Genomic DNA, 26082 nt, shown 5'->3' on the forward strand with positions numbered 1-26082 from the left:
TGGGTTGAAGATGAATATGTGGTGAATTGAAGTTGAAATGGTCTACAGGATGATAATTAAAATGCTAAGTGAATGATAGAGGTATGAAAATCTCCTATAATTAGGAAGCAAAGGTTTTAGCTTCTTCTTGGTCTCTGTGCAATTCCTGATCGTGATGTAAGAGAGGATAAAAGTTTTGGATAAATTTGCCAGCTAATGCGTTGAAACGCATCTAATATTGCGAAGGGTATGATATGGCAGAAATTGTGTATCAAATTTTAATCCATTGTCGTATACGTTAAGATAATTAAACACTGTTCGGTGGAGGGCCCTATGATGCTAAAGAGCTTCGTGGTTGCCAGTGCAAACATATTCTGTATAGATTTGACGTGAGTGTTTAACTAGACGAAAGTATCGCGGAGGAATTTTAGGATGATGAGGTGATATATATGCGGTTTGAGAGATGAACTGCTCAATTGCGTGTTGAATGATTGGTGGTAAAGATTAGAGTGGATTAACTCTTAGAATACCAAGCTTACAATGTTAGGTAAAGTGAGTTATTTTGACCCATTCCTGCCTCTTGTAAAAAATATATATGAAGTTTCATTCAGGGAGTTAAAATTTCTAACGTACAATGGAAAGGGCAATGTACCTGATCGTTCTTTATATTACAGTACATTTTATGCGCAGTATACACTGTCAGTGGTGGCTCGTGATAAACAATACTTGAATTATAGTACGGTAACATTAGAAATTTATACATAGAAATACGCTGTCTTTGTTAGGAATAAATTCTGTCACACATTGTATTTTGATTACACCTGACAGTCCTTGCAGAGCGGTTTGCTGGTGCAGTGCGCTTTGAAAGCAAGCATGTGACAGATTACATACTTTTGAGGAGTAAAGAATCACGTAGCTTGCGGAATGGTTAATGGAGGAATACCTAAAACATTAGCCCACTACCTCTCTTTGATATTGTAGTATTTCTTTATAAAACATCATCTGGGCCAAATTGATCCAGTCTTGGTATTCGAAGGGTTAAATTAATTTTCAGTAAAAGGAGGATAGGTCGCTGACATTGTATGAGATTAGTAAGTTTAGTAGCGATCTACATTCCAGAGGATCTAGAATGTAGATGAAAAATCTGTGGGCGGGAGATCATGTGATCACTATGTCAGGAGTAGTGGGAGTAGTGTTAGATCAGGAACGGATTGGTTTTGGTAATGGGTGAATCAAGCCTGTAGTGGAGGCAGTGATACAATTGTTAAAAGCAATTTCTCTTGGTCTGAGCGGCTATGGATGTTAATATTGGAAGAGATCAGGTAATGTCGGAAATTATTAGAAATATATTGGAATGGGAGGGGAATAGGACGACCTGGTAGAACATACATGAATGTCACTGTAACACATAAAGATTTGTAATAAATAGTTGTGATTAGATGCTCTGGAATATTAGATGGAGAGTCAATACTCTACCATGTGTATACCTGTTAAAAAGTGACATTAGTGATAGTTTGTTGATATTTACTGGGGATATAGTTATGAAGAGGCTTGAAGTGTGGGAAGAGGAATTTAATATGAAAGTGAAGAAAATATTAATGGAAAAGGGAAGGCGGTTAGGGTGGAAGTCAAATCAGGAGGAGGACATTGACAAAAATGTGGTAGTAATAGGTGATGTGACGTTGCCGGATGATGAGAAGAAAGTGTTAAGTTTAGGCTATAAGTTTAAAGTGAAAGAACAAAGATTGGACGCAGAAGAGGTTCTATACTCGGTACAGCAAGCCATAGTTCAAGTTCAGGACAAGGAGATAAGGGATAAGATAAGGAGAAAGGCTAAGGTGATTGTGGAAAGGAACATAAAGAAGCCAAAGGGGAACCTTTCAAAACACGAGTACAGTGTGTTGAAGGATATAAAGAAGCGAAAAGACATATGTGTGCAACAAGTGGACAAAGGTGGTGCCAATGTGGTGATGGAAAAACAATGATACAAAGAAACATTGAATGATATCTGTGATGATACTTACGAGGTGATAGGTGAAAGATCTATGTGTGAGGAAATTAAAGAAAAAGTTTTAGTATCACTAACAAAAGCAGGTTTTGAAAGAGATCTTAATAAAGAAGGTAGGATACCGGTAATGAAAGGTTTTTCAAAAGTACATAAGGAGGAGGTAAAACTGAGACCAGTATTAGATTGCCGAGGAAATATATTTGAACCATTCAAGGAGGAGTTAAAGAAGGTTGTGGAAATGTTAAGGAAGCAACAAGACAGTAGCAGTGTGAAAAACTCGGTTGAGTTTAGAAGAAGGTTGGAGGAAGTAGGACAGAGCAAAGCTAAAACAATCATTTTCAGTGTCGATGTGAAGGCTATGTTTCCAAGTCTAAGAAGAAACAACGTTGTTAAAGTCATCACTGAATTGATGAAGGATAGAAAGATCAATGGTTGGAGTGGAGAAGGACTGAAGGAGGCCCTGAAGACTATATGGAATAACAGTTATTGTGTTATAGGTGATTATTTATTGAAAATCAAGGAAGGACTAAGCATAGGTTCCAGGTTGAGTCCAGTGCTAGCAGAAATTACTATGAACGACTGGGAGAAGAAAGTAAGGATGAAAGGAAGTGACAGATTAGTGTTTTTTGCTAGATATATGGACGATTGCTTGGGGATTCGGAAAGGAACTGTAAGGCAATTGGAAAAGTTTGTAAAGAAATTGAGGATATAGAGAAAGGCATACAACTGGAGCTAGAGGTAGAAAAGGAAGAGGCTATAGTTTTCCTGCATATGAGAATAAGGAGGGAACAGGGAGTGATATACACAGAATGGTATCAAAAAAGTTGCGCGTCGGGAAACTATTGCCACGCCCGAACTGATGTAGATTACTCGACCAACAGGAATTTCATCATTAACATTTAGAATAGAATTAAGCAAATAACCAGTGAAAGAGACAAGGCGGAACAGAGTATACAGTCATTCCATAAGCAGGTGGAGAGTAATGGATACGATAGAAAGAGGCTAAAATACAGAAGGAGATGGGAGAAGATAAACTAAGAAAAAGAAATAAGCCGAGAAGGAGAGCAAAGTGAAGGAGGAATAGAAGAAAGAAGAAAAATGTGGTGGGGGATAGAAAGTTTGGGAGAAGAAACAGAAATCATTAAAAGAATGCTTAAGAAGATGGGGGCATCTCAACTTATAGAAAAGGGAGCAAGAGGCTTCTGGATGTAATAAGGGAAAAAAGAAGGAAGAAGACAGAAGAAGAACAAGGGGTAATGATGGAGAAAAAAGGCTTGATTTTTAAAATTCAGTGCGGTGAGTGTGATATGTGTTATATTGGGGAAGCTGGAAAGAGACTAAGAGAGCGTATAAGACAACATAAGGATGACGTTAGGCTAGAAAGGTACAAAAATGCGGTCTACAAACACGTAAGGGACACGAGACATTCAGTTAATTAAAATGAAGTAAAAATTTTAGGCCAGGAAGAAAGAGGCATAGTTAGGAAATGGAAGGAGGCACAGTTTATAGAAATGGAGGGTAATAAAGCTATGAACTGGAACTCAGGACTGATTATCGACCAACAGTGGAATAGGTTTTTGAAAAAGCTTAAAGTATAAGATATGAATACACATATCTATTATATTGTGGTATATATATTGATTGTCTTACACGTGTTTATGTATTTATAGGCCATATTAGTTATTTCTATATACGTGTGTGTGTATATGTATATATGTTATAGTATATATATTTATATATAGATATATATGTGGTTGTATAGTATACGAGTATATTCTAGAGATAGGCAAAACCGGTTTTAATAAAAACCGGAAACCGGTTTCTAAAAAACCGAAATCCGAAAAACCGACATTACGGCTTTTCACCGAAACCGGCTTCGGTTTTCTACAAAACCGGTTCGTTTTTTAGAAATCTGTTTCGGTTTTTTCCAAATATCGGTTCGGTTTTTTCTCCAAAAGCGGTTCGAATTTCTAAAAAAACGGTTCGGATTTAAGCGAAACTGGTCTCAAGTTTCTTCAAACCCAGTTTCGTTTCTCTCCAGAGTGGAGTTTCGTTGTTCTCCGTAAACCGGATCCGTTTACAACAAAAGCAGTTTTTTTTAAGATATTGGTTTTTAAGCCTTTTCTGTGTTCTTCAAGTTATGTTAAAAAGCCATGCCTCAAAATGGCATGAGGTTTGAAATCAGTGTTACTACGAGTAAGGGAAAGTGGGGTACAGTGAGACACAAAATTTTTAGATCGTTGTAACCTGCTTAATATTTACGCAAACATTTTCAAAAAAAGTGTTGAACTTTATTGGTATTTCTAGCATACATCAAGACTACAATTGGTTCGATACATCTATATGTAAGTGAGTGAGTGTCACAAAAGCCTGGCAAAGTGTTTTGTCTCACTGTACCCCAACCATGGGGAACAATGAGACACCTCACATATAATGAATATCACCAATGACACTTAAATCTATCTTACATCTAACAAACTGAAGTCCACATTAAAGTTCAAGTAGGGCTGTTGTCTTTTTGTTTGCCCATGCATGCTGGGCTCAGGAAGTACCATTTTGATATCTTCTTCAATTACACTCGCTAAATCAGGTACACTTGGAAAAACAAATTTACCAGCTACCTTTTCACTTTTTCTTAAGAAAGAGACCTCGTAAGTCTTTCCTTCGGTACTTTGGAGAACTTTTCCAACATAGTAAACTTTCTTTTTTCCACTAAATTCGACAAGTACGAAACTATTATCACTAATATGATGAATATCTGGAAAACAGTCTGGATCAATAATTGGAATATCTTCGTCAGAAGAAAGTAAATCCACATCATCATCATCATCTGTTTCTTCAGTGGACTCATCAAATAGACGCTTGTTGGGTTTATTAGGATTTATTTTGTTTCTACTTTTGCTTCTCCTGAGCTCCAGGATTTGCTTCTCTGGTGTGTCAGTTGCTATGATACTTCTGCCTTTTTTTCTGGAGCTACCCACTGTTTTCGATTTTTATTGCCGTCTCGGATACCCTAGAAATTCTTGAGGGCTTACAATTTGGGGGTGATTACTCGACTTTCCAGAGAGTAACTTAGACACCGTTTGTGCAGTGTCTTCTCCTGAGTTTCTGGGGGATCTTCTTCTGTTAGCAATATTATATTTGCTCTTTCAGTAGAAGCTGAAGGTGATGAATCCATTACTGAACTAGGAAGAAAATCTTCGTTGCTGAAAACATGCCTGTCGAACCGATAAATCCCAGTTTTACGAAATGCAGAGGTAATATTTGAGATAGACATAGCTTTCTCGAAAGCAGTTCCAACACATGATGCGACTTCATAGATTTTCAGAGTATTGCCTGGATGTCGCATCATCCAGCTCTCGACAGCAGCAGTATAATAGGAATGAAAAGGTTTGAAAACACCCACGTCTAAAGGCTGGAGACGGTGAGAAGTGTGAGGAGGAATTGTGAGAATAGTAACCCCAGATTGTTTTGCTATATCTAGGGCTTCAACTGATAAATGACCTTCATGATTGTCATAAATTAGGAGGGAAGGGTTTTCAGGAGAACTACCGGAATGTTTAACAAAGTGTTCAATCACCTGCACAAACAGTTCAGTGTTCATCCAACCACCTTTCGCTGCCAAACCAAGAGTTCCTGTCGGAGCACCATGAATCATATGTTCTTGAAAATGAACTCTTGGAAATACCATAACCGGAGGCAGAGAGTTTCCACTCGCACTTACAATACAGCAAGTTGTAACCAGTGTCCCTTTCTCTGAACTTTGCACTTGGTTAACCTGTTTGATGCCTTTCTCGGTTATCACTTTTTGGTGTCTCGGAAGACTTGTTGCTGTTTCATCGAGGTTGAATATCCTAGTGCCGTCGGAGAAATTAGGATGTCTTTTATAGATCTCTTCTAAGTTATCAAAAAATTTGTCAACGTTTTCTCGATTAAAAGATGAAGCTCGCGACAAGTTACAGCCTTCAGGTGATCTCAGGCTTAAATTCTTGTGCCGCTTGAGAAATCCCTGTAACCAATCTAGTCCTGCCTTCTTTCGTTCAGTCCAGTTGGAAGGTACTTTTACATTATTTCTAACAGCCATTTGAAATGCCAACGATCTACATTGAATCGTTGAAAGTCCATAGCACATTTTCGAGCACATAACAATGTAATCAACTAGAACACGTTCTTCTTCATCCGTGAACACCCTCCTAACGTCATAGTGAGGTCGCATTAGAATCTCTGATGTTGGATGTTGACGCTTCTTTCGGACATACCTGTAAATATACGAAAACTACGTTTCCATTAGAATAAGCTTTCTGATATACAGGGTATTTCAAAACAACACCGACAACGTTTGGGAGATAATTCCTGACACAAAGATAAGACAAAAGGTATAGACCGATCTGAGTTCACAATTGCTTCCTTTCGGAGCTACGGGCATATAATTTGAAGTATTCACCAACTACATCTATACAAATTGTTGCGAAAATACCACAGGATTCTGGAACATGGATATTTGGATAGGAGTCTCACTAGTTCTTAAGTGAAGTCTTGACTGACTACAGTAGATTCCATAGTTTTGGAGCCATGACCTCTAAAATTCATTTTTTCATGTTTTCGACAGCCTATAAGATCGAAAGGAAGCATTTGTGCACTCAGGTTGATCTATACCTTTTGTCTTATCTTGGTGTCAGGAATCATCTTCCAAACATTGTTAATGTTGTTTTGAAATACCCTTTATATGAAATTACGTTTCATAATTTAAAATTCATTTATTGAGTTGAGTTTAATGTCCCTTTCAGCAACAAGGCTATATGAGACGAGGATCTACTGATTAACGTGGAATCCGAACCGAATAAGCTCCCGCCGGGAATCGAACCCGCGTCTCGCACGCTAAAGGCGCGTACGCTAACCGCTTAACCACGAAGGAGCTCAATTTCAATTATTATAATAATAATCTGCTGTTCTGTCTCCCTGAAAATCATGACTTCCTTGATTACGAATCGGAATGAAAGTTCGCCCAAAAGTGGCTATTTGCAATACAATATGTTGCTTGACTGTGAAAATCAGAATGATCCGTCAATAAATTTCAAAAATAAATAATTTGCGCAATTATGAACCAATCGGAACCAAACTTAGTACAAACTTGTTATTTACAATAGCTTAGTTGAGTGTGAATATTAACACGATTCAACGAAAGCCTATAAAATGATGTCTGTTTGAACTTTTGAAAATCTACCTGTCCTTTGTGGCTCTAGCAGACTAGTGAAAAACAATATCATAGAAATATTCTTAAGTTATCGCAATCGACTTGCATTAATCCCAGAATACAAATAAATAAAGAAACATATGTATAAGTGTAAGTTACCTGAACAATGTTTGGAAAGCTACTCTCTTGATCTTAGCAGCTTGGCGAATGCTGATATTATCATTCAATACAAGATTAACAGCTTCAGACATTTGTTCTTCCGTAAAGGTACCAATATTTGTTTTCCTTGGCTGATGTCGAGGCATTCTGAAATGCAATGCGAAAGAAATCATTAGAATGTAATGATTTTATGCGGTTAATACATATTTTTTCTAAAACATTAATTTTATTGTAAGTGTACGTAACATTTTACTTCCTCTAAAGATAAAATTAGGCTTTGTTTGGATCGACTTCTTTTTTGGATTACCTATATTTTCGGTGACCCTGCGACAAATACTGCATCCAGGAAGTATAATAACGAAATAGAAGTGAAATATTTGGGGACGTATTTTCTTATCGAACTAAACGACGTGGAACCTAAATTACGCAACAGCAATTTAATTTCAAATTAGATATGTAAGTTTTATTCACTTTTAGAGTAAATATAGCATCCAAAACAGAAGTAAGCTTTTCCTTATTAGAAAGAAAAAGGCCAGTTAACAAAGAAAGAATAAACTGTATTAATTGGGGTACAGTGAGACACGTCTCACTGTACCCTTTTTCAGTTTGTCTCATTGTACCCCTATAGCTACCTGCAGTTATTTTTCTTATTCCAGTGCTTACAGAAAGGAAGATTTTCGAAGTAACTTGGACAATAAAATACTTTATCCTCCAATGCAAAATAATCTTATGGTTTAAAGTCTGATTCGTCAAAAGATTATGTTTTCTATGCTGTGTAAGAGAACACAAATAATTTACTTTTCTTACCTGAAAACTGATGAAACGCAACTGCTCACAAACCACCTTCAGCAACTACGACGCAACTGGCATAACAAAGTACGATCGCCGTGCCCATTATTTGAGGCTCATTGTTGCAACCTTCTTCCCATAAATTATTCACAAAATCCGTATGTCTCACTGTACCCCAGTGTCTCACTGTACCCCCTTTTCCCTTAGAATCCAACCCGCGGCTACAGATAGACGTTATGTATGCTAGCTTTAGCCTTCAGTTCACTGATCAGGAATATTAATTGCACTACCTAAAATAAATATACAATTAATATTATATATATATATATATATATATATATATATATATATATATATATATATATATATATATATATATATATATAGAGAGAGAGAGAGAGAGAGAGAGAGAGAATTTAATTTATTAGACAGTACATACTACATGAATATGTTACTTCAAGTTATCGGGTAAAGAGAAAGATAAAATGCAGTATATGTTGGTTTGAGTTGGCTTCCGCCAAGTAAATCATTTATCTAGAAAAAAATATAAGAATGCTTTACACTAAGAGTTGAAATGACGAAGGCAAGTACAGTTGGAAGGAAGTTTGACAGAGATATTGCCTTTCACCAACTTCTACAGGGTTTTCAAACCAACACCGACAACGTTTGGGAGATGACTCCTGACATCAAGATGAGACGAATAGTAGACCAACCTGGGTGCACAAATGCTTCCTTTCGGAGTTATATGCTGCCGAAAACATGAAAAAATGAACTTTAAAGGCCCATAGCTCCTAAACTATGGGCCGTCCTGTAGTCGTGTCAAGACTTCACTTAGGAACTAATATGTGGCCTATCCAAATATCCATGTTTCAGAATCCTGGGGCATTTCCGCAACAATTTTTATAGAGGTAATTGGTGAGTACTTGAACTTATATGCCTGTAGCCAAACTCTCTCTATAAAAATTATTGGTTGAGTACCTTAGGATTTTGAAACATGCATTTTTGCATAGGGCACATATTAGTGCCTAAGTAAAGTCTTGACCCGACAACCGTACGTCCCATAGTTTAGGACCTATGGACCTTTAAAGTTCATTTTTTCATGTTTTCGGTAGCCTATAACTCCGAAAGGAAGCATCTGTGCACCCAGGTTGATCTATACTTTTCGTCTCATCTTTGTGTCAGGAATCACCTCCCAAAGGTTATCGATGTTGTTTTGAAACACCCTGTATATTTAGAAGAAACACCAAAAAAGTGTTTCACCAAAGATGACATTTTCTAGTAGCTAGTAGGCAGGAAATTTAATTATATTCGCTTTGCAGATGCTATGGCAAATAAAGTAGTGATGTTACCGAGACCAAGACTTTTATATACCGAGACGAGACAGAGACCGAGATAAACCTCTATAAATCGAGACGAGACTTAGGTCAGTCTCGGAAAATCGGTATCGTCTCGAATATTGATAGCTATTAAAATTGCTTTTACTCAAAATTTGTTTCGTTGCTGCTAGATAATATGGGAACAGTTGACTCATGTACAGTAGCGTATTTAGGAGTGGTTATCGGATTCAACCCCCTCCCGAAAAAAATTTGTGATTGTTTTTTCGCATTACACTTACAACACAAATATTTTTACCCGTTCCTCAAGCCTCTCTCGAAACAAAATTCACTGCTCATGTAAATAGACTTCTCTCTCTCTCTCCCTCTCTCTCTCTCTCTCTCTCTCTCTCTATATATATATATATATATATATATATATACCTCAATACCATGACCACCCCCTTTACTTGTTTCCGCAAATTCTTTGCATTGCTTGCATTGTTTGTCATCAACATTTCTACTGGAATGAGATGTTTCATTTTGGCAAGTACATCGATTTTCCTGGGAAATTTGTTGCCGAAGACTGATGCATGGTTGACTGCTGGGAGAGGGATGAATTCTTGCCTTCCGCTGTTGTTCTATCAACACTACGAGGAGATTTCACTCACAGGGCTTATGAATAAATGGAGGGAGAGGAGGGAAAGTCACCTATGAGTTGATCACTAATACTAGAGTTTTGGGACTGTGTTTGTTGTTCGTCTGGCAAGTCGGAAGCTGTACATACAGAAAAGTTCGCTTTCTCCTAAGGAGACCCCTATTTCTTGAATTCTGCCCCAGGCGACACATTTTCGCTTGTTCGTTGCACACCACTATCTGGAAGTCTGATTTGAGGGGGGAGGGGTTGTTTCGTTATTTCCCAGTTCTTCCAAAGTGATCTTTTATAATTAACATATGGATATTTGAAATTAAGTTAGCAAGTTTTCCATCCTTATGTTCTTCTTGCATGTAGTGGCGGGTCGCGGACATAACCTCACCGAGCATAAGTTCACCTATATTAATGCAAAAGCGGACAAAAGTTAACCGGACATAAACTCACTGTAAATATTCCGGTACATCATTTCTATATTGATTTTAGAAAGACTTACGACCCGGTTAGAAGAGAAGCATTGTACGACATTCTTACATAATTTGAAATACCGAAGAAGCTAATTAGATTAATTAAGGTATGTTTAAATGAATAACAAAGTAAAGTCCGGGTAGGAAAATTTATATCCACGAGCTTTCACGTCGAGAATGGCCTGAAACAAGGAGATGCGTTGTCGCCATTATTATTCAACTTTGCAAGATAGCAACCAGGGCCTAGAGTTAAATGGGATTCACCAGGTTATGGCGTATGATGATGTAAATTTAATTGGGGATGATAAAAACAGTAGAAGGAAATGGAGAGGTCTTATTAAACGCTTACAGGGTCATAGGTTTAGAAGTAAATGCAGAGAAAACTAAATACATGGAAGTTCGTCAGGATCGTAATACTGCAACTTATGGATTCGTAAAAGTATGGAATAATACTTTTGATAAAGTGAATACTTTCAAATATCTGGGATCAATATTAACAGACGAAAAACATACTCACGAATAAATTAAATGTCGATTAAAAGCAGGGAATACGTGTTATTATTCAGATCAAAATCTCTTGTCGTCGCGAATTCTGTATATATTACTATGGGTAATGGGCAAATAGAGGCGCGAAAATTGAATTTGGAATAAACATATCTTCTACGGGAAAAGTACGCAAATATGCAAAAATTTACTTGTTTTTTTTCTTTAAAAAAACACGATGTTTGAGTTTTTATTATATTTTTCCATAGTATTTACTAAGACCTTAAGAAGGAGCCTATACTCGCCTTGTGGAAATATACCATTAGCGAACTACGGATAATCAAATTTGGACCAAGTTGATATTTTAAATATAAAAGCCTAATAAGAGGCTGCTTATCACACAAGACAGATGATCGAGTGGTAAACGCAGTTGTACTGCATGCCAAAGGTCTTGGGATCAAACTCTATTCCCCCCTTTTAAATTGCTTGTAAAGATAAATAAACCCAATCGTTTAGATGTTCTAGTAAAAGCCGAAAACTTGACTAGACAATCACGACAGCTCGTCAAACTGAACGAAACGCAGTCTTGAGAATTTGTACTGTTAAGTCCAAACGATGTGAAGCGCTTAGATGGGAATTACAAGCTACTACTAGCAAAGTCCTACTACGTAGAACATCGGTTCAATGGAAAATACAAATTCTTCATTGCTCAAGAAATCAGCGATGCAAATTATGGTGATTATAACCAGAAAATAAAACAGATGTAGGTTTATTTGCAAACAAAAACATAAAATATTGTATTGTGCAAGCTCCGTCAACAATCCAGTTAAACCTCACCAAAAAATAAATAAATAAAATTATAAAAAATACGGTGAGTATCGCTAAATCTGAGGTAAACTTTTGAGGTTACACACATGTAATTTGAACCTCTCATTTACAACAAACAAATACGTATTTCAGCGTTCTTTGATTTTAGCTACGTAGAATGGATTAAAAAAAGTCAGAATGGTTCGCTAAGATATCCTCCATACGTGGTGTCGTGGAGCCATTTGCTAGTACCTTCATACTTCTTTATGCGTTTAAATTTGCTGCTCATATTATCTCTTAACCTACATGCTCTTAAACAAGTAGAAAGAAAGTACGAAATAAATTACAAAACTATTTAGAAGCTTCAAAACCGGTTTTATTTGTCTGCAAATTGTGGAGTTTTGTGTTGAAAGATACAAGAGTTGTATTATTTTGTTTTTAAATATTTATATATACTGTTGGTACACTTTAGAAGTTTATTAGGAAGATACATACGTAATAGATATATACTTCAATTCAAACTTTCTACATCTAGAATCAAAGCAAGATAAAAGAACCTCTCACTCGTTGACATTGACAAAATTTGTGAACTCCAAATACATCAAGTTTCTAGAACTCGAAATAAATCAAGTTTCTTCATTACAAAGAAATGAAGTTGGTATTTCATTTTATGAAAAAGTTTCTTTCTAAATATTAATGCTGTGCTATGTAATTAGTTATTTTATTTTCAAAAATACTTAACACAGAAAAAAATACACTACAAGAAATTGATAATCATACACAAGTAGTGTCCAGCAACCAGATTTCTTAATAAATTTTACAGTCACTCACGAAGATACAATATGAAGCTCTGAAAGTCATTTTTAGACAACTGAGGTTTTGTTCTAAAAATGCACTGATAATGAAAACAAGAACTGCTTCTTTACATATACAAATGTTTTTGTTTGCATGCAAATTTATGATTACAAGCCTGGGAATGTCATTATTTGAAATAATGTATAAATTACATAAACTTGCCAAAATTCACCAAAAGAGAAAACTGAAAGACATCTCACAGATTCATGGATATGTCATACCTTTATTCTTCTTAACGACATTAGATCAAAAATAGCAAAAGCGCCTCTCCTCTGTTACAAGTTTCAATAACAATGTAACATTACTAATATTACTCTTATCTTACTTCATTATCCACTAACATACCGTATGTGCGGCGAAATAATAAAGCCCTATGCAAATATTTCACATGCATCACATACATCAATAGAACCAAGGACTACACTTCCGTTTACTTACGCAGCGAAAAAAAAAGGTGCTGCAGTTCTCACCCTGAGCTTAAACCAAAGTTTGATATATAAGCTCCCTAAACTTATCTGCAGGTGAAGCATTTGCCATCCGCCAATACTAGTCAAACAAAAACAAATACAAACTGTATGTATATGCATTGATTCATTGAGATTGAAAGCGATAGAAACAGTTAATTGAAATAAGAAAACGTTATGAATGGATATTATTATTTATTATGGGTTTAATTTGTACTTTGTGACAATTACCGTATTCATTCTGTATTTTATACATACTTTTCCCATGTCAACTTAAAATTCAATGCAGAAATCGACGAAATTTCTCGATCTGCGACACTGCTTAAGTAGCATCAATCAAACTACATGCTTCAAATTTCCATATTTTGCGAAAGTTATAAGTTAACTGACAGTTGTAGTTTTTTTTTAATGAAGCAAGTTCAAAAATGTTCAGTAACACTCAATTGGAAAATGATAGAATGTTATCAAAAACTAAACAAAGATATCAAATAATTATATTCATTCACCTAAAATTGAATACTTTACTTACGCCAGTAACTAAACCTACATAAAATAAACAATAAGTACAACGACTTACATTAGATAAACACTAGTGAATTCTATCATTTCAAAACAAGAAAAGAAACATAAAAAAATGTGCCGAAAGGAAACTTAAAATGGTATTGATTGATATAGCTTAAGAAAAACTATCACTTTCACTAAACATAAATTTTACGAGTTGAGTTTGATTGTGAAATCATGTTTGCATATTGCATTTTAAGCGTTTTTTATTTAAAATTTAATTCACCAGTGCAACTTGTGCCAACCTATTGCGGTTTGCAAACGAGAGTTTTTAGATTTTTGTTCAAAAATATTAATATATCTGCATTTTCAGGGAGAAGTCTAGATCACCATGAATTTTTTTTAGCAAGACATGCTAATTTTTGAAGCCGATGTTCGTTAAGTTTCCAACATTCAAGGCTGTTGCCACTTTGCGAAAGACACTGATCTGATTTATAAAGAGTAAGCTCATCTGTTACATTAGGACTTTTTGAACACGATGGAAATATTCCAAGCAAATAGTCTAATGCTGATGACCCACCGGACGATTGCTGTGATAAATCATCTTCTGATCCTTCAGATTCTACGAGGACATCATGAACCAATCTATGGATCTTTGTTTGTATTTTAAAATTCAGAAATGGTAATGATTTGTACTTTGGGTCCAAGAATGTTGCTAAGAGGTAACATTTCAGAACACTATTTGACAAAAAATCTGATGATTCAGAATCGGATAATGCATCGAGCTGAAGACGCTTTCCTAAGTCAACTGATATTGAAGATTTCAAGTTCTTAACAATTTCAGAATCTGAAGGACATTCCTTCAGGTGGTTAGAAATAAGACCATAGCCTAATGGTAAAGCAAACGAAATGGAACACTTTTGATCACACATAACTGCTGTAGCCATTTGCAGTGGCTTCAGTACTCGAACGATATCTTCCATGATTTGCCATTTGTCTTCAGTTCATTGTAAATTCCTTGCATCCATAGGTTTAGTGACATTTCTATCAGAGAACACTGCATTTATTGCTTCTCTTTGTTCCAGCAACCGTTCGATCATCCAATATACACTGTTCCAGCGAGTCTTTGTATATTGAATAAGGCGATGCTTTGGTAACTTCAGAATTTCTTCTTTCTTTTCAAGCGCGACTGAAGCAGTGGTGCTATGTTTGAAGTGCCCTACCACTTTGCTACAGATTGAAATTATATTTGTTACCTCGCTTTTCTCTAAACTGGTCAGTATGGATCGCTGCAATGTATGTGCCAAACATGATACATTGTAAACCGGCAACAAACGTCCAGCATTAATCATATTCGATGCATTGTCGTGAACTAATGCAACTACTTTGTCTTTGATGCACCATTCCTCCATACACAGTTTAATAGCATTAGCTACATTTGCAGCTGTATGTCGTTCTTCTAGTTCAATTGTCTTGAGAACAAAATCTTCTGTACAGAAGTTCGTATACAGAGCATGACATGTCACTGTAATGTAAGAATCTGTTGCTCGAGACGTCCATGTATCTGTCGTAAAACAACTACTTCTGCTTTTTGTAGCCTCTGTTGTACTTGCTCTTTCAGTTCAGAATAAAAAAGCTCCAAGCGTCTCCATAGTGTCCGCCTAGACGGTACGCTATAATTTGGTTCAAGAAAGGACATTAACTCCCGAAACCCTTTCCTGGGAGTAGATCTGTTACTATCGTGTTTGCAATCCTTTACGCAATCTGTTCTTCATGTTCCGGTGTGCACGGCCGGCTATTTTTAAGATAATTTACTATTGATCTTCGTTCATTCGTTCGCTTTTTATTGTGTTTGAGGAACTCTAATTACATCATCACGCGTTTCGTCATTGGTGACAGTTTGACAGGAAACTTTCACAGTAGTATCTTCTGACATATTTGTGGCCTCAACACAGTCTGATTCTCCAGGAGAATCTTCAGAACTATCCGAATAGGAAGCTTCCACAAAGGTACTGTTGAAAAAGAAAATGACACAATATTATGTTTAAGAAAAATCACAATGTAATTCTATGAACAAATTAAATATAAACTTATTTTAAAGACAAAAGCAAAGAAATTATGAATATAAGCATTGAAACTTGTTTTAGTGTATTACTATTTGACTCATCAAGCCACTAATTGGGTATGCATGCAACAGTTGTTTTGACAAATTTGCCTCAGGAGATTTGTTCGGACTTCCGCTGTCTTGAAATTAGGGTGGTGGGAAACTGGATGCCGTTCTGGTCACCAGCATCCTTGTGGTAAGTTATCAGAGAAGGAAAAATATCTTCCATAAAAAAGGAGATTCCATTCCATCTCGCCTAACGATTTATCAGTCACTGATATCTCCAAGAGAAGAATGTCAGCTATTTTAGGTGAGATGGGAATTCACATCTTGCCTAATCCCTTCTCGCCTAAAATGGCGGTAAGACACAAGGAGGGAATTTCTGCACTAAAGAGAGAGTTCCTCTACTAGCATTTTAAACAGATATTTTAATCAATATTTTCAATTTCTGTCAACTACAATATAAATATTTAATAAGTATTATACAACAAGAAAGCATAGGGGAGGGGGACGATGAAGTGGATGTAGTTCACTTTTGGTTTGTTTTGGGAAAACTGGAAGGTGCTTAGCAGACAGAAGCTAATCAGAAAAAGGATAGAAATATACAGGATAGAAATATACAGTGTTTCAAAGCAACACTGACAGCGTTTGGGAGCAGATTGCTGACACCAAGATAAGACAAAAAGTATAGACCAACCTGGGTGTACAAATACTTCCTTTCGGTACTATGACCAGCGAAAAATCTGTCGGAAGATGCAAAAAAAATTAATAAAATAAAAAAAATAAATAAATAACTTGAGAACGAAATGTCGGATCGAAGTTGGGGGAAAAAGAATGTTTATTATTTTTAGCCGTAGTTTCCATTAATACACAACTCGATGTGGTACAGGGCGGGGGCAAGGGTCACCCCAAAGAAATTGAAGAAATCCTGGGATATTTTATTAAACGTTGAGTATAATGACATACGATTAAACTAACTAAAACTAAAGACGATGTTTCTACTAACAAAAGTCTTAGAACGTGGTCCAAGTTACAAGAACCTCGTTAGAATTCGAAAAAGGAAATATTACGAATTTAAACATTGCCCTTACTGTACATAACACTATCCCTTAAAGCCACTTTTAAGGTAAAATAAAATAACGAAAGTTTTGGTTTGTTTCAGTTTACCGCCCCACGGTTATGCCATGATGACTAAAGGAGACTTGGACTTACTGATTATAATGGAATCTGAACCACTTTTTCCGTTCAACTGTATCCCACCGGGAACCGAATCCACGCGTGCCGTAGGCAAGCTTGTTAGCCACTAGACCAAGCGGATGTCCAAAATAACGAAAGTTAAATATTAAATGAAATATTACATGATAAAACATACGACGGTATCTATCCCTTGAATCAAATTACATAAGATAGAAAAGTGTTTAAATCTTCCTACCTTAACGTGATGTGTTTTGTAAAACCAGAGATTCCAGGATCGTCATCATCTTCTGATTGAGTGTTCCGTGCAATCACTTTGTTAATACAAGACATGTGTTTAGTCCTCAAGTGCGATAATAAAGCACTTGTCGATCCTCCTTTGCATCTAAGTACTTTTTTACACAAGAAGCATTAAGCTTCTTCTCTAGTCTTGGCACGTTCAAAGTATTTCCACACTTCACTTCGTGACATATTGTGATTTGCTTCACCTTAATTGCTGCTTTCACCCTTATCTTGCAGGTCACTGAAATGAATATTAAATGCTTGCTCAGTGCGTTTGCGCAGTTGACCTTGACAATCGTTGCACCATATGCACCTGCAAATGTTTACTATCAAAAGCTCGACACATTATAGGCTTAAGACTTTTAGGTTCCAAAACGTTCAAATTAGAATAAAGTACATTTGAGGACGTTATACGTTATCAAAAACGTTGTTTAGCATTTTGTTTTATATATTACAGAAAATGACATTTTCGTACATTTGATTACCAGTATATTTTAACAATGTTAGCTATTGTGCACATCGAAACATCTTTTAATACAACAATATTTTAGTTTTAAGCTAACATCTTTTAAACAAAATAAAATATTAATAGAACTTTCCTTACCTGGAGTTGTTAATCAAATCTGGTACAAGTAACATTGCCAAAGGGGGCCAAGGAGGCGGGCGCTACCCGTAGGCTATACCTGCACCCCAGACTGGTAGTATATATTAATATTGCGCAAATAATGTGAAATTAACCTTTTCAGTATAACCTCCCTCAAGTAAAATGGATCCAGCCTTCGATTGTGTCCCCAAGAAATTAAATCTGATACTGTAACTGGTGGTATAGCATATCATAGCCAGTTTAGAACTACAATGAACCTAATATTTTTATTTTACTTATTTATTATTTTTAATTTTCCTATTTTTAAAATCAAATGCCCTTCACTTTCCTAGAATCACACTAAGGGAGAAAATAATACCTATATGAGGAAGAACATACCGCGTAGAGGGAGCCTTGTTATTCCATTGTTCAAAACTGTTTGACGATGAGAGGCTAAATCAATATTTCGTGCGTTGATATATATATATATATATATATATATATATATATAAACGGCAACTTAGGGTATAGATTCTAAACGCGGGGGACTCCGTCCCGACTTCGAAAAAATATGTAGGCGTCGCCCAGTTCCTAAAAAAAATACAATGGAGAAATATAGGAAGGGGGAACAAGCGTGACGTCATGCTGCTACCTACCGTCCTCCTACCTCTTCAGATCCACTTTTACCCCTTTTTATGACTCCCAAATTAGAACATTTTAGATGGTTTAAAATTCTTGTATTTTTTATCATAGCAACTTGACCTGTAAAGAAGACAAAATTTCTCCATTAAATGTACAGGAACGAAATAGGATCATCCTTAAGAATCTGAAGCTTCGACATAACACTCCATTTGTGATGTGTGTCACTGCATGAGACCACTGCGTGGTAGCGATTTGTGTTCATGCAAAGCAAAATGTGCGTACATCAGCACAATACAAAACTGAAAAAGCTATTTATTAATGCTTATTTTCATTACCGCAAACTAAACGCAAATATTACGTTGTGTCAAGCTCGAAAACCGCTAGTGAATGAGGGCTCAAAGCGCTTGAAAAGATTGATTTACACAATAATTTTGTACTCTGAGTCCAGGAAATGAACACCAATAGACCTACATACATTTCAATTTCTTACTGGTAAATAGTTATCCAGACTTTTGGTATCCAGTTCTCAAACAAGGCAAAAAATTCGCTATAGTAGATTAATTCAACAACGGTACTAAGAAAGAGCTGTTTCAAAGAAACAATACACAGTAATTTTTGAAAAGGCGGTTGATGAGCCTCCAAAGGAATGCCTCCGTCTGTCTTTATTCGTGAAGGCATTAATCAAGCAATCTTTGTACTAGTATTACCATTTCTTCTATCTACTACATAATATTACGCAACTCTATCATACAGGGCATAGTGTTTCATTTCAGTATTCTCCCCATTAAATTGATCACTTGAGACTATAAATATCTATATATTAAAATGCTAGGTTTATATGTTTGTGTGCAAAGAAATGTTTATATGTTTGTCTCCAATCCTTTTGACAATGAGATCTCGAAAACCACAAGTGCTAGAATCGTGCCAGTCTTGTTGGTCGATTCCAAATTTTGTGTAGATTGGCCCAGTTCCAATTGAATATTTAAAAAGCATGGCCATTATTTCTTTAATACATTTTTTAGGGTACACTGGAAGTGTTGACATTTTAAAAAATAACACATTCTATAAGTTATACACTCCAACACAACATGTTTGTATACAGTGGTTGTATATTTCTCAGGCGTTTGTTTCATGACCAGGGGGCGCGGTGGCTCAGTGGTAGAGCGTTCACCTCTGGTGCTTGGGGTCCCGGGTTCGATCCCAGCCCTCGCCAAGTGAACTTTCTGGTGGACAAACACCGTGCTCGTGATGGAGAATCTTTAATATTTAGAATGTTTTGCTAATGAACACCATATATCAGTGGCATTGTAATAAATTGTGTAGGTAATATATTTGCTTATTACATACTGCATGCAAGAAGAAAGAAAGCACTGATCATATATGAATTAGAAATTCCAACCAGAAGTAGGCTCAATCTTGCAAACGGTGCGAGATATTGAAAAAATCTCTCCTTTGTGGTACCCCTTGCCGATTTTTATCAAGACGTCTTTTATTTGTGTCTATAAGGGGACATGTACAGATGTTGTGAGGTATGACAAGGAGATCCATGCTCATATGTGAATGATGCGCTGTGTAGAGAGTGCAGGTTAAGCTAGTCTAATTAAAATAAATCCAGGTTCTGAAAATCTATTGATAATAAGGAAGGTAATTGTATTTGAAACAACTAGAGATTTACAGAAGAGTGAATATTGAATCGAAGGAAAAACATGTTGTTAAGCGTAACTAATAATAATAATAATAATAATAATAATAATAAAGTACCGTTATAACAAAAATCCCAACTGGGTTTTGATGAAAGTTCAAACTGGATTAAGGTAGAAGCTCAAAGGTAGTTCTTGATGAAAACGGAAGCCAATTTTGATTGAAAACTAAGCCGATTTGAAGATCTAAGACATATGTAGATTCTCAAGGAACCAATACTGGATTCGGTAAACATCGCAATGGTTTTAGTAAAAACTAAAACTCAAAACTGTTCTGGAAAACACATAAAATTGTCTGTGGAAAGGAAATGGGCTCCGGAGAACAACGAAAAATATTCTGGTCAGAAATGGAACCAGTTTTGAAAAAACTGATACAGGTTTTGATGAAAAACTGAACCGGCTTTGAAGAAAACCGAAATCGGTTTCAGTAGAAAAAACGTACCGGTTTTTGAAGAATACAAGAACCGGTTTTGGAGAAAACCGAGCCGGAAATGAAGAAAACCGAAACCGGGTTCTGAAGAAAACCGATACCGTTTTTTCGGAAACCGAAACCGGTTTTTTGAAAATTTTGAAAACCGGTTTAGGTTTTCTTTGGGAACCGGAAACCGAAAAACCGGCTTCTGTGCCTACCACTAGTATATACTGTATGTGTGTGTCGTCTTTTTAAGCGTATGAGTAATTGTATGTTTATCTGTTTATTTATATATTTATTTATTTATGTGTATTTATATATATTTATAATATTATTTAATTATTTATGCCAATTAATTGTTAGTTTAGATTATTTGTGCTAAGATCGTCCTTTTGATGTGTGTGTGTAATTTACAACAGATAGGAAGCCTCGGTATAGGTAAATACGAATTAGAATACTTGAAGTGGATTGGCTGCTGCTAGGAGCCAATCAGAAGCAAGATATCTCAGCTCTTGTGTGTATATAGGACTGCACGTTTCTCATGTATCTCATAGTGTCTGATGAAGCCAAAATGTTAGTTGGCGAAACTGTAACACGTATGTAATATTTTTATGTGAATATACTGTTTTGCGCAGCAAATATTTTGTTTGTGTTTAAGTATATATAAAGCAAAGCTTCTACTTATGGAAAATATTACATGTGTAAGAATAAAATAGTATTGTAACGCCGCTAGTGGCGCATCGAGCCGGAAGCTTCATATCGTGTGGAATGAGTTGATAACCGGTAAATTTGCAATTAAGTTTGGGAGTGAGATGCGTTTTACTGATAAGTAATGTGTCAAATTGTTCCTCGTGTAATAGTTGTTAAAATATGAGTTTATGAGGTAAGTACAAGAGAATGTTGAGAAATAGAAATAAAAGTCATAGTCAAATAACTAGATACATGATCACTATGAAGTTAAATAGTTGTTTCGGGTGGAGATACATGAAAGTGCACGCACGTCTCACCTTTTCGATTTTGAACATAATGAGTCAATAGTGGTACTACAAGTTTCGGCCTGAATTCTTCTGGAGCAAGCCGAGACTTGCAATTGTAGCTCTATCTCGGAGGCGGGAATTGATACCAAGTTTTGCAGATTGGAACTTGTTGCAGATTCGGACAGTTTTCATAGGAAAAGGAAAAGTGTGCACCTCTTTGTAGGATAACAGGTTCATAGGTTGCATCTGTTAGTAGGATGTACTTTGTTTTCTTGACAGCGTTTACCTGAGAGCAGTGTTGCCACACTTGGTACAATTGTATCAAATTCAACCCCTTTTCATTCATCGGCCTGTTGGTACCACGCTGGCATTTTCAGCCCTTTTTGTGAAAAAGTTGGTACAATTCTACTCAATTCAGCACCATTTAACAAGTACTTGTCACATTTTCAAAAGTGTCAGTAAGACTTTTCCTACAGCTCACGTTACTCATACCATTGTGACTTAAAATGATTAATAATGTGTTGTGATGTCTTTCAGGGAAGGTTCTAGGACCCTTAACCGGTTTTACATTATGTCAGTTTACTTACCTTATATTCTCCTTACAGTCTATTATCCTCCTTCGGTCTTAACATAAGCGAGAATACGGTGGATAAATATACTTTATTATTTTATATTAACGTACTGTTTACACACGAACTCGGAGATGATTAATTTGTTCCTCGTTTTATATATATATTTTTCATATATGACCAGAATGCCGCTTTGGTTTATTTCACTTTGAAACAAAGGCGGGTTTGATTTTCTTACAATACATACCGAAGATAACCGTGGCGGATCTAGCCTGATGCCGGGGGCCTAGCCTCCACTTTTTTAGGTGACAAAAATAATTTAATCTATTACATATATATTTTTGAAAGTTTATAGTAAACTCATCATATAACTACTTATCATAGCCTGAGTTCTGCCTGGCCCCCATTTTTACCTTCTACCTAGGTAGATCCGACACTGCGTTTTCCCTTTTAATTTGCGGCCTCTGTTATATTTCCTACATGTGAGAAAAGTTTCATTTACTTCCACGGTTTTTCGGGGCCCTACTTTTTGGATGTCTTTGAGTTGACTTTGAGTTTAACGTCCCGTTCAGCAGCGAGGCTATATGAGACATGGACCTACTGATTAACATGGAATTCGAACCATATGAGCTCCCGCCGGGAATCGAACCCAGGTGTCCCACGTAAAAGGTGCGTACGCTAACCGCTTAGCCACGAAGAAGCTCCTTGGATGCCTTTGAAAAGTAATTTTTAAAAAAGAGGTGTCTTGATTTGTACTCTTGGAAGAGGGGGGGTCTTCTAGAACTTTACCTCATTTAGTTTCGTGTTATAGAGCCATGTATCACACTGGTATAAAGTAATTAATTCAGCCCTTTTTGTTCCAATTTGGTACTATTTTTCAGCCCGTTCCAGAGCTAGGACTGTGTCAACACTGCCTGGGAGAGGAATTGGTCGTAATGAGCAGGATTGTTCAAATCGGCGTCTCTTCTTGAAAATTAAGATTTGTTTATGCAAAAGGTCGCTGATAGTATCCTGTGATGTTCTCAGAATTCGAACTATGTACGTTGGTCCCTGATTGTTCCGAATACGGATGCATTATTAAAGGTGTATCCCACTTCAGGAAGTTCAGCCTATATATCAAGTGTTATAGATAGAGGGACCCCTCGTAATACTATTGACATGGTATGTGGCTGAGGTTGCTGGTGTCGGATGTTGTTGAGAGAAGTTAAAGTTTCAGTTTTCCTGAACATTTCGAAACTGGATTGTCACGAATTATTTTGCGAAGTTAGCCGACTGTGATTTAATGATGAATCCATTGTTTTCTTTCTACCATTTCCGAAATATCTTTGCGTTGCCGATACTGGAGAAGTTAGAGAAGTAAAACCTTCGAACTAAAGTACTTTGGATTGTAGTTTTGCTGTAGCAAGCTGTAGATAGGCTCCAGAGGATAAGCTGGTTGAAGTCAGAGTCGGAGCTCAAGATGCTATGTGCATTTGTATGCTTCTTAAATGGTGGTGAACTCGTTGATAATGCTTGGTGGTTGCCACTGATCGGAGAACGAGAACTCTGGGAACTTGGTTCAGTGTATGCTGAGCATGAATGAAATTGTGTAATGAAGAAAGTGGGAGGAAACTGGAGAACTCCGAGGAAACCCAAGCACACGGTGTTTGTCCACCACAAAGTTAACTTGGCGGGAGCAGGGTTTGGACCCGAGACCCCATGCATCAGAGGTGAACGCTTTACAACTGAGCCACCCCGGCAATTTTATCTTCAAAGGATGTATGAAAGACTTTCCATCGTCAATTATCATATGCGGTCTAATAACCGAACTGAAACAGTATCCAAAACTATGAGATGAGAACAGGATAAGAGTGAAAATGATCATAATGATGATCAAAAATTATACTACTTGTGTACTCCAGCAAGTACGCTCGTGAAAACTCTCAATTTCTTGCAACCTGTCGCCTGTTAATGAATTAGCATCACTGTGCGCCCACATGAGTGCAATAAATAGAGTCTAGACTTGGCAGCTACGCCTCACTACATGCGCGCCAGCTGAGAAAGTATGTGAATGCACTACGTTTTACCGGCAAACCAAAGTGGCTAGCAACCTATGAGAAGGTTACGCCCTCTCTAACGTGAGTGATGGAAAAGAATTAATTTACAAAGCGTAAGTGGAGATCTGTGCTATATCGAAATTTTACAATTATACGGTATAAAAACTAACAAAAAATCAAAAAGAAAAAGAAAAATGGGCGTATGGAACTTTGATCCTTAGCATTATAATGAAAGTAAACATATATAACACAACTTAATATAGACAGATTGATTCAATATAAATACAATACAATTAGAGAAAATAAAAAATGAGTAAAGGGATAACGAGGACGGAGAATGAGGGGAGGTGCGAAGCACAAGTTAACACATGTGTATTGTTAATCAGAAAAATGAATGTGTCTTTTGCGTAGGGTCATCTCTATGTGACGATGGGAAACGGAGAAGCCAAACTGAGCAGAAAGTGATTACTGTGCAGGATATGATGGATGAAAAAGTGGAAGATGCTAATGAATAACATAATCAGATATAACCTTCAGCCCCAGATTAGCCCCAATTCGTGACTTTTTTTGAATTATTTGTAAACAACTGCAACATCAGTTTTCTTATTTGGTATGTTAGCAACTTTGGGTGAGACACTTGTCGGTTTCCGGGGAAGATTTGGATTTCATATTTATATGCCTAAAAGACCTCCAAAATGTAGAATTAAAATTTTTATTCTTGTTGGTGAAACATTATACTACACAACAAATATAGAAGTGTATGTGAGAACACAACCAGAAGGCCCGTTCCAGATAGATAACAAACCTGAAGAAGTAGTGAAGAGATTATGTCAACAGATTCATGGCTCATCTTGCAAAGAAACTTTTTACAATAATCGGTTTACAAGCTGCAATTCGGTTAAATAAATGGAATGAGACAGTAAGTTAACTATTATAGGGACAATTCGTAAAAGCAAGAGAGTTGCCCCCGCGTTTGTGAATGCCAAACGGAGGAAAGAATACAGTAGTGTATTTGGTTTTTATTAGAACTGCACCATTGGTTCGTATGCATCTAAGAAAAATCTGTGTTTAGTGCTGATCTCAAGTATGCACAATGACGTCAAATTAGATAAGAGTACCAGAGATAACAGAAAGCCAGATATCGTCACATTTTACAACGATACTAAAGGTGGGGTGGACATAGTAGACCAGATACCTACTGAATATGACGAAGAAAGAAATACTACACGATGGAAAATAACGTGATTTTATCACTTCTAAAATGTAGAACCGACTAATAGTAATGTTATACATTCAGCGAACACAGCAAGTTTTTCGGACTGACTCTAGAAGATGCTTCTGTAGCTCCTCATGTAGGAAAGCGAGGACGATGTTACATGTATAAACACAGTAAGGCCAGATATCTTGCCAAAAGTGCTGTAAGTGGTTTTGCCTAAGTCACGCAAAAATGATGTGTGGAGACTGCTGCAGAATTGAAACGTGAATATACCGCTATTAGGAGAAATCCTGGTTTTCATCTTTCTAGTTAATAAATATTTTATTTTCAGTACCGGTATTTAAGCAACAAAATAGTCACATAATTATCTAACTTAATTTTAACAAGAAAGGTATTGCCTCAATAAAAATGTACAGTTTCGCCTAAAGCGCATCCACTGTCTGGTGTTTGTATTTAATATTGTAAATATAATACAAATTTAAATCCTAGTTCACATCTTATCAGACAAAAGTGTTCCTGGGTTCATGAGGCAAAATGTTACCATTCATAAAAATTTTTTTCACCTTACGGTACGGTAAGAAACAATGAATCTCACGAGGGTAAAGTGTACTGGCAGAGCGTAAATATTAGAGAAAAGGAGTATGCTGATAGCGATTTGGTGTGGGGTCTAAAATGAGGTAGTATATATTGCATGAA

At 36.4% G+C, this 26082-nt stretch overlaps 3 protein-coding genes across 4 annotated transcripts; 1 reads left to right on the forward strand and 2 right to left on the reverse strand.

Annotated features, from left to right (window-relative positions):
* The first annotated feature begins 2024 nt into the window (after positions 1-2024).
* Positions 2025-2699, forward strand: LOC145675401 (uncharacterized). The gene has a single exon (XM_081745805.1). It carries the CDS (start codon positions 2025-2027, stop codon positions 2697-2699), a length of 675 nt encoding a protein of 224 aa, XP_081601931.1.
* A 2319-nt stretch (positions 2700-5018) lies between these two features.
* On the reverse strand, positions 5019-7486 carry LOC145675402 (uncharacterized). The gene is made up of 2 exons (XM_081745806.1): positions 7341-7486; positions 5019-6246 (listed from the first exon to the last, which is right to left on the reverse strand). The coding sequence occupies exons 1-2, from the start codon at positions 7484-7486 to the stop codon at positions 5019-5021; spliced, it is 1374 nt and encodes a 457-aa protein (XP_081601932.1).
* Positions 7487-12215: 4729 nt separating this feature from the next.
* On the reverse strand, positions 12216-25934 carry LOC145675600 (uncharacterized). Of its 2 annotated transcripts, none has more exons than XM_081746133.1 (2): positions 17208-25934; positions 12216-15683 (listed from the first exon to the last, which is right to left on the reverse strand). In XM_081746133.1, exon 2 carries the CDS (start codon positions 14652-14654, stop codon positions 14058-14060), a length of 597 nt encoding a protein of 198 aa, XP_081602259.1. In that variant the 5' UTR covers positions 14655-15683; positions 17208-25934; the 3' UTR covers positions 12216-14057. Both variants share the same exon structure in this region, with proteins under 2 accessions (XP_081602259.1, XP_081602260.1).
* Between the last annotated feature and the right edge of the window lie 148 nt (positions 25935-26082).

This window comes from Thermobia domestica, chromosome 18 (genome assembly GCF_964235325.1).
Source record: "Thermobia domestica chromosome 18, izTheDome1.hap1.1, whole genome shotgun sequence".
Taxonomy (NCBI): domain Eukaryota; kingdom Metazoa; phylum Arthropoda; class Insecta; order Zygentoma; family Lepismatidae; genus Thermobia; species Thermobia domestica.